We start from the raw sequence: 10264 nt of genomic DNA on the forward strand, positions 1-10264 counted from the left end.
TTAAGAAATTTACCGTTCTGAGTTTTACTTTTTACCCTCTGTCGTAGCGGTTGTCGGTTGCCTGCTTCTGTTAGAGCTAGACGATGTATTTTGCTTTTTGCTTTTCTGACTGTGACAGCATTGTCAGTGACAAAGGAGTCCTATTATTTCAAAGACAGGTAAGGACAACCTAAGCGCATTTGCCTTCATTAAAATTAAATTATTTTAATTTAATTTTATAATATTAAAAATAAAATATAAAAAATAAAATAAAAAATTCATTAAAAATTTAATTAATCAAATTTAATTTCATCAAATTAATTTTTATTTAAAATTAATTTAATTTAATTTTTATAAATATTATAAATACACACCACAATATTACTGATCAAATATATAAAATAATTAATTTTCACAAATACGTAGATATTTTATCCAATAAATTACCTTGCATGAGATTGTGTATTAAGAATTTTAAATTCTAATAAAATTATTTTAATTAATAAATATATTATTATTCGAGAGAATTATTGTTATTATTATTTTAAATAAAAAAAAATGAGAAGCATAAAATTTGTCGGCAGAGCCCAACAATGGTGTGACAAGTAACGACACGAGTGAGGCTGCTTGTATTCCTTATACACACCTAACCTAACTTTTTTTAAAAAAAATTATTATTTTTCATCATGTTTTTAATTAAATATGTAATTTTAAAATTTATTAAATTAAAATCTATTTAGTGGGATGAGATGATATATATATATTAAAATTATTATTTAAATGATATATGCATGAAAAAATAATAAAATAAAATATAAAAAAAAGATAAGGAAACTCCACCAACCTAACCTTGTTGAGAGTCACTTAATGAAAAATAAATAATTAATTGGTGGGTCAAGTGATTGAGAAGTTTGTTGGAATGGGTAGACAAATGTTGATGTCTTTATCAATGTTTGTTTTCAATTCTTAACTCATGTCCATTTGTATCTTCTATGTCTGGTTAGAGTGTCTCTTTCAGCCTCTTCTGCTTCTTCTTCTAGGTTTTTTTTGAGATTCTCTAGAATGTTTTTATCATTTTTATTTTCACTTGATTGAAATGCATATATATTAAATTATTATTATTTTTTAAAAAATATTAATTTAATCAACAATAGAACAATATATTCGAATAAATCTGAAAAACGGTTATGTTATAATTTTTTAATATTCAATTTTTATTTCAAAACAAAAAAATATCCGTAATTGAATAAATAGAATTGACTGAAATATAAAAATAAAAATAATTAATATCACCGAATTGAGCCATTATCTATATAGATGATTGTTCTAAAAAAGTAAAAATAAATGAGTGTACAATATATACACCATTGATTACTGGAAGATAAAAGTCATGATTTAATGTATTACTTGAGAAAAAAATGGCATCATTTCCTTCGAAAAGCAGAGGTGTCCACTTGTTGCCCCTTTTTGCATATTGGTGCAAAGTCCATTTCATAACAATTAATCTTTAGACAAAGATTTTACAAAAAGTCAAGTATTGTAATATTTTTGCTTCAGTGTCACCCTCTCATCACACCCATTTTAATTATTAGTCGTTTAATTTATCAAAAACTTTTAGGATTTCTTTCAATTTATCTTCTTCGTTAAACTATACCCTTTATTTACGGTTTATTCTTTTCATTTGATACTATATTCGCTTATTTTTTAATTAGAGTTACGAGAAAGCTATCCATCAATTAACTTTTTTTTTCTTATACTGTTGCATTGATTTAGGATGCATCTATTATTTTTTTAGATATTTTGATGATTATATTCTCACACTCTTCGATATAGAAAAAATAGGATATATATTTATGAATTTATGAAAAATATTTAGATTATATTGTCAAATATGTTAAAAATATTATTAAATATTGATACCAAGTAGAGAGTAGATAATAGTGAATTGATTAAGGTTTAGGAGAATTCTTGGCTTAACCGAGATGATAATTTCTTTATTGAAACATCTTGTGTAGATAGCTGAAAGATTTCAGAGTTTCGATTTTAATTAATAAGGAGTAGATTGAAATTTGTGGATGGTTTTTATTGCTTCCTAGTGATATTGCTTGTGTATTAAATATTTTTTTGAGTATTTCTCGACAGTCAGATAAACGGATATAACACTCTAAATAGACGGTCCTTTTTCATTGTTCTGTTACGGTTGAGTGTTGGAAGATCTCCGATTTTTCTATTCTGTATCAAAATATGCCTAATAGTTATATTCCGATTCAAACTATATTGAGCGTCTGATATCTCTTTGTAGGGCAAGTCATGTATGCTGTTATGGAACCACTGGAATAGGAGAAATGCTCATTTATAGCATGATCAACACTCAGTTTCTCATCAAATTATTCAGATAGGGGAAGTCTATTTATCTTCTTGGTTAAGTCTTCGATCTCCGAATTTGATAGCCATCAACTGTCATGAACTGTCATTAGCAAGCACTAGTATTGAGAGATTTAAATGCAATGTAATGCTGGAGTAATTAGTTAGTCTTAAATTATTAGGTGTGGTACTATCTTGCGTAATTCTTTTTAGTCGTTTATTGCAATATTTTCTTATAATGTTAAGCTCAAAATGGCTGAAACATATGCTTTACGTGAATATCTATTGTAACTTAATCCTATAATATTATCAGTGTGGATGTTGAGCTCGATTCGAAAGGTTTGGTTGATGTTGCGTTATCTCAATAAGAGGATTTTTTCGAATTTGATTAACTTATTTATGATTATAGGATTCTTTTGATGCAATGATCCCACTGGACCTTTTGATGTAATAATCTCATTGGACCTTTTCGTGAGTCGAAAGACAAGCAAATATAGTTGTTTATGTGCTAATTAGAGAGGATTTTTCCTATGTTAGTCCTATTTAATAACTTTTATTTTTTGAATGGTACTTTACATTTTGATGTTACTATGAGGTTTTTTCACTTAATATTTTGTATTTTAAATTGGGTGTTGGGGAAGACTTGATGGTCTGGATTATTATGAATTTTTTTAGATTAAATTTTTTATTAATATAATTAATAAAATTTATATTTCAAAAAAATATATTAAAAATATTATTAATTAAAAAATGAAAAAGAAACATAAAATGATGAGCCATAGATTTATTTTTTTATTTAAAATTAATTTAATCTCATAGTTAAAATTATAATCCATTTTAAAAATTCGATTTAATCATTGAATTGATAAATTTTTTAAAATTATTTGGATTAATAGACTTTTATGTTATCTCGTGTGATTTAATTATTTATTTTTGTAATTTTTTTTATAAATATATAAGAATTATCTAATAAAATTCAAATGTAAAATCTATTAATTAATTATAGTCTAAACATTTATAAGATATACATAAAATATTTTATATTATAAAATTTGAATTTTTTTTTTCAATATTTTGAAGTTAAATATTTTAATTGAAAAGTTAAGCAGAAAAGCATGAACAAATTCTCAGTTTATCAAATACAATTCCAAGAATCAACATTATAATTTATAACTAATTAAAAAGGTGGTATCCTATCTCTTGTCCTTTGTAATATACAAAGATTTGTTTTCTTTCTCCTCTAACAAAGTTCCTGAACAGCATGCTGAAGTTTCGGCATTCGGGTGTTGGCTGTTGACTGTCGAGTGGTTTTTTTTATCTTTTTCTCACAAGTCTGAGATCTGAGAAAATTAAAAAATAAAAAATAAAAAATAAAAAAATAAATAAGAAAATAAAAGTGAAAAATGGGAATGAAATTACTGAAAATTACCCAAAAAAAAAGAGAAGAAATAATGAAGTGTCGTTGATTGGATCAATTCCACCCGAGTATTTGTCTGTGGTAGTGGACTTGTGAACCAAAACCATGGAAGAATAACATACAGCTTTTTTCAACACATCCACACTTCTACCTCTTCAAAAACCAACATCCCATCCTCTCTTTCTCTTTCAAGCTTCAATCTTTTACTTCAACTCTCACTCTCTGTCTTTCCTTTTTCTCTCTCTTTCTCTCACCTTACTTTCTCTATATTCCTTGTTTGTTTAGCTGGAAGGAAATTGAAGTTTCTAAACCTTCTTGGGTTTTTCTTGGAGGTTTGAAAGGTTAATCAAAGGTGCTTCTTTTGTTCCTCTTTTTATCCCCTTATGAATGATAGTTCTTGCGTTTTTCTCATAGATTTTGTTTTTGTTCTTGAGAAATTGTTAATTTATCTCAAATTTTGCTGTTTGGGTTTCAATTTATTTGTTAAATCACGATGTATTTCTTCCAAATTTGTTGCAGTTAGCAGATGATTAGAGACTTTGGAGTTATGAAATCCCAAAGAGTTGCAGAGAAGTGCTTAGATTCACAATTATGGCATGTTTGTGCTGGTGGTATGGTCCAAATGCCTCCTGTGAACTCCAAAGTGTTCTACTTTCCTCAGGGGCATGCCGAACATGCCCAAGGAAATGTAGATTTTTCTCATTGCAAGATTCCTGCAATGATCCCTTGCAAGGTATCTGCCATCAAGTACTTGGCAGATCCTGAAACTGATGAGGTTTTTGCAAAAATTAGGCTCAACCCGTTGAGTGAGAGGGATGTGTTTTGCTTGGAAGATAGCAGTGATGGTGGATTGTTTGATGGAACGGCTTCTCCGGAGAAGCCTGCTTCTTTCGCCAAGACATTGACTCAATCTGATGCTAATAATGGTGGTGGGTTCTCTGTGCCTCGTTATTGCGCTGAGACTATATTTCCAAGGTTGGATTATAGTGCTGAGCCTCCTGTGCAGACCATTCTTGTCAAGGATGTGCATGGTGAGACTTGGAAGTTTAGGCATATCTATAGAGGGACTCCTCGACGGCATCTCTTGACTACTGGGTGGAGTAATTTTGTGAACCAGAAGAAACTTGTAGCTGGGGATTCTATTGTGTTTTTGAGGGCGGAAAATGGAGATCTTTGTGTGGGGATTCGACGTGCCAAGAGAGGGATTGGTGGTGGAAATGAGTATCCATCTGGGTGGAACTCTTTTGCAGACTATTCTGGGTTTTTGAGGGAAGATGAGAACAAATTGATGGGAAGAAATGGTAATGGTGATATGAAGGGGAAATTGAAGGCTGAATCTGTTATTCAGGCTGCAACTCTTGCAGCCAATTGGCAGCCCTTTGAGGTTGTCTACTATCCAAGAGCAAGTACTCCAGAATTTTTTGTTAGGGCCTCAGCTGTGAGGGCTGCAATGCAGATTCAGTGGTGTCCAGGAATGAGATTCAAAATGGCTTTTGAGACAGAGGATTCATCTAGGATTAGCTGGTTCATGGGTACTATATCTTCTGTTCAGGTTGCTGATCCCATCCGTTGGCCTAGCTCTCCGTGGCGACTACTACAGGTACTCTACATCCTGATTTAGTGTTTAGAAAACTGTGATATTTGTAGATCTTTTATGCCTTGAATCTCCATGGTTTCACTTCTTACTGGTTCAATTTATTGTCACATGATGCTGGTGTTGTTATCTGCATTTACTACCAGCAAATCGGAAATATTTTCCATCATATTTACTTTCCTGAAAATTTGTATTGGCTTTGTACTCATTTTAGATCAAATGGTGTTTTTCGGTTGACCTGTGAATATCCACCGAAGGCATGATTAAGATTTTCTCCGAATAATTTTTTGTCAGATTGCTGAGTTGTACAATTGATGAGGATATTGATTCACTGCTTTGGATTTAATATGCATAATTTGCCTTTGAGTTTGAGCTTATCATTTTCATAATGAAATTATTGCCTTCATGCAGTTCATTTCTTGACTCTGATTGCAATTTCCTTTCTAAATATCATTTTCAATAAATATCATCTTTTAGGTATCGTGGGACGAACCAGATTTACTCCAAAATGTAAAGCGTATTAGCCCATGGCTGGTTGAATTGGTACCAAACATGCCCGCCATTCATCTCTCGCCCTTCTCACCTCCAAGAAAAAAGTTGAGACTTCCACAACCCCCAGACTTTTCTCTAATCAGCCAATTTCCAGTGCCATCATTTACCGGCAACCCCCTCAGTTCGAACAGTCCCTTATGCTGTGTCTCAGATAACATTCCTGCAGGCATACAGGGAGCCAGGCATACTCCGTTTGAATTATCTTCGGCAGATCTCCACTTCAACAAACTGCACTCGGGTCTGTTTCCGGTTGGTTTCCAGAAGCTTAATCATTCTGCACCAACTTCTAGAATCCCCAGTCGCAACTTCATGGGCATTACCGAAAGCAATGAGAATATATCTTGCTTGTTAACAATGGGAAATCCCACACTTAGCTCAAAGGAAAGCAGTGAAACTAAGGAACCACACATCTTATTGTTTGGTCAGCTTATTTTCACAGAACAGCAGGGTTCTCAAAGATTTTCCGGTGATACTAATGGAAATAGTTCCTCGGATGGAAATCCAGAGAAGACAACAAATTTTTCTGATGGATCAGTTTCTGTATTTCATCAGAGTTGTCAGCTGGAAAATTCTTCAGATGAAGGATCTCCCAGGTATGGAGATCACTGGAAAACTAATCTTTCCTCGGAAACCAGTCATTGCAAGGTGTTCTTGGAATCGGAAGACGTGGATCGAACTCTTGACCTCTCGCTCGTCGGTTCATGTGAAGAACTGCATGGAAAGTTGGCAAACATGTTTAGCATTGAGAATTCAGATATGCCAAGCTGTGTGCTTTACCGAGATGCAGCCGGTGCCATAAAACACACAGGAGATGAGCCCTTTGGGTAATTTCTTATAAATTTTCTGTTCAATTCCCTTTTGTTTTGTTTAATTCTATTGATCTCTTTGGTTTGGTTCTGTGTTATAAAGTTGTCTAAGGGATTTTATTTCTGATATTCATGGCAGTGAGCTTTTGAAGACAGCAAAGGTATTAACCCTCCTTTCAGATTCAGGCAGCGACAACATAGGGAGATAGAAAATCAGATTTTCTGTTAAAAATGTACAGTTTGTGAATCCTTTCTTTTAATTGCAACTTTCAACTTATTTTGTTAATTGGTTAGATTTGGTTATGCCTACTACATCCATCCCGTGTAGAATTTCAAGTCATTTGTTTTTCTTGCTTCTATTGTTTTTTCAAATTTAGTTTAATTTAAAATTGAACCCACAAAATGCACTCAAGCCAGAAGTAAATTATTAGAACCTGAAAATTCTTAGATTTATTTAAATGAACCTGAAAATTTTTAGATTTATTTAAATGAATTTATCACCAAGCTAAACACGGCATTGCATATATGAATTTCAAACTTGAATGGATGCCGAGGTAAAAGGCATCATTTAATGCATAAATTGAGAAAAAATTGGAATAATTTCCTTTGAAAAGCAGAGATGTCCACTTGTTGCTTCTTTTTGCATATTGGTGCAAAGTCCATTTCATAACAATTAATTTTTAGACAAAGATTTTACACAAAATGTCAAGCATTTGCAATGTTTTTGCTTCAATGTCACCCTCACACCACACCCATTTTAATTATTATTTTACATATATTAATTTTAAAATAAATAATATATATATATTTTAATTATAATAATTATAATATAATTAGAGGTTTAATATGCAAGCAGACTAATAGGGTATATTTATATAATTTATTTATTATTAAATAAATATATAATTATGAATTTATTATATTGAATTTTTATTTTATTATTTATTAAATCAAATAGTTTTTTTTATATATATAATGTTAAAAATATATATATAAAGCAGCCATTTTAGCATCAAACTGCAGCAGTTGTTTATGAAAAACTTTATTTTTAAAGTCCATCCTAATTCGGTTAAGTAAATTGGGTTAGCGGTTCAAATCTGAATTAATTTAAAAATTCAGTTTATTTTTTATTTATTTCGGTTTAATTTGATTTTTAATTTCAAAATTTTTGATTATTTCGATTCAGTTCAGTTTTGATCAGAAAAAATTAAAAAAATCAAATCAAACCGATTAGTGATAATAATATATTATTTTAATAATACAGAGAGATTAGATCATACTAAAATTAAAATATTTCAATTAAATTTTAAAATATTAAAAATAAAGTGTAAAAAATAAAAAAATTTATTAAAAATTTAAACTGATCAAACCAAACTGAATAGATCGAATTAGATCGATTCGATTCAATTTATTTTCTGATTAAAATCAATTTGATTTGATTTTCATAAATATTAAAATTTTAATTTTTTTAATTTATTTGATTCGGTTTAATTTTAAATCGAACCGACTAAATGGTAGTAAATAAAAATACTTGAGTTTTGAATTTTCATCTTTCCCATTCCAAAAAAATTATTTTTAAAATTTTTAAAATGCAATACGTGATGAGGTTTATCTATTTTGAACCTTTAATCTAAACGCTCACTTAATATTTTTAAATTGATTTTCAAATTAATAACAATTTTTTAGCCCAATTTTTTTTAAAAAATAATAATAAATTTCAGCCAAATGCCAATGAGATTCTTATAATCCGAATTTAGACCCGAAAAGTTAATTTAATTAACCCTAAGTCCCAAAGGGTAAAATGATCATTTAAACATAATTATGTTGGCAGCCATTTTCCACATTTACCCTCCTCTTATCCCTAAAATTACTATAAACAAATCTTGTCCATAAGACCAAAAAATCAAGAACTTGCTTAACAATAGGTAACAAGCTGGTCTTGATGTCTTGCTTTTGACCAATAACCTTGGTTAATCTGACTTATTCACAAAGTTTGGTCTAAATCTAACCATGGTTAACCCACAAAGTTAGGGCCTTAAATGAATTTAACCCTGGTCAAAACTAAATTGTTAGGAGTTGGGTTTGACTATTGAGATGAAATGTTTTTACTTTTTTAATATAAATCTGAATTAATTTAAACGTTAAATTTTTTATTTAATAAATAAAAAATAAAATATTATTTAATAAGTTAATAAAATATTATAATTAAATTACAATTATTCTTTTTTATTTTTTATTAATTGAAATATATCTATAATAAGTTTATTATTAATATTTATAAATATACCTTTCAGTATTTCATATAATTCAATTGAAATAATTTATTTTTTAATAATGTTTTTGAGATGAAGAAATTTAATTTTTTTCAAATTAAAAAAAAATGCCATTTTAAAAAAATAAAATTATGATATGATTTTATAAAAATTTATTTGAATTTTTTTAAATATTTATTTGAATTTTTTTTAATTAATCATACCAAACAAGTGATTAATATAATTCACTAATTAATCATTTATTTCTTATTTGGTAAGATTTATTTTAAAAAAAAAAATTAAATAAAACCTTATAAAATCATGCAAAATTTTCACTTTTTTTGGATTGAAAATTTTTTAAATTAAAAAAAATCTTTTAATCTTTATTTGGAATATAATTCTTAAAAAAAAGAAATTAAATTCTATTAATATAATTTAATTGATTTCAATTTATAAAAAAAATTATTTGAAATAAATTTGTAAGATAATAGAATTCAGTAGAATTGATTTATTTTAAATAAAATAATAATAAATTTTAAATTGATTTATATTCTTTATTATTCTTATTATTTTTAAACTAAATATAAATATTTTTTTAACACCACTATTAATATTTTCACAATATTCAAAATCTAAACTTTAGTCAATTTTTTACCATTAAAAATACAAATTAAGATTGACTCTATTTTTTCAAAAATTAATAAATTAATATAATAAATTTCTTAATATAAATTATAAACACATTAAATATTAATAATTAAGATTAAATTAAATTCTAAAACAACATTTATTAATAACAAAATAAATTTAAAGTTAAAATAAAAAAAAAGATTCCAAGAGCTAAATAAATAAATTTAGTACAAGTGGCCTTAGATAAAATCATTTCTCGCAGAATTTTGATAATTTTAATAAAATTTATTTTTAATTTAAAATCAATTTTTACAAGAATTTATGTAAAACTTAATGATTTTTTTTTTTATATATTTTATGTAAAACTACATAAATATACTTAGATAATTAAAAAAATTTCAGTCCGCTAGGGCCTCTTGGCCCTATATTGTTCGGTTTTAAACTTGATTTGTTAAATTTTTTTGAATTTGAATCGAATTTAAGCTTTCTCAATTAAATTTAAATTAATTATTAATAAGTTTAAATTTAATTTATTTAGTAAATAAATTAAGATGAGTTAATTTTTTTATTAAATCTAATATCGAATAATTCATTATATTTGATCTGTTTAGTAAATAAATTAAAATGAGTTAATTTTTTTATTAAATTTAATATTGAATAATTAACTGAT

The 10264-nt window shown here is 27.8% G+C and overlaps 1 protein-coding gene across 1 annotated transcript; it reads left to right on the forward strand.

Moving 5' to 3' along the window:
* The first annotated feature begins 3822 nt into the window (after positions 1–3822).
* On the forward strand, positions 3823–7069 carry LOC110619798 (auxin response factor 18). The gene is made up of 4 exons (XM_021763353.2): positions 3823–4112; positions 4280–5360; positions 5832–6730; positions 6852–7069. The coding sequence occupies exons 2-4, from the start codon at positions 4287–4289 to the stop codon at positions 6919–6921; spliced, it is 2043 nt and encodes a 680-aa protein (XP_021619045.1). The 5' UTR covers positions 3823–4112; positions 4280–4286; the 3' UTR covers positions 6922–7069.
* The last annotated feature ends 3195 nt before the right edge of the window (positions 7070–10264 follow it).

Source organism: Manihot esculenta, chromosome 7, assembly GCF_001659605.2.
Source record: "Manihot esculenta cultivar AM560-2 chromosome 7, M.esculenta_v8, whole genome shotgun sequence".
Taxonomy (NCBI): domain Eukaryota; kingdom Viridiplantae; phylum Streptophyta; class Magnoliopsida; order Malpighiales; family Euphorbiaceae; genus Manihot; species Manihot esculenta.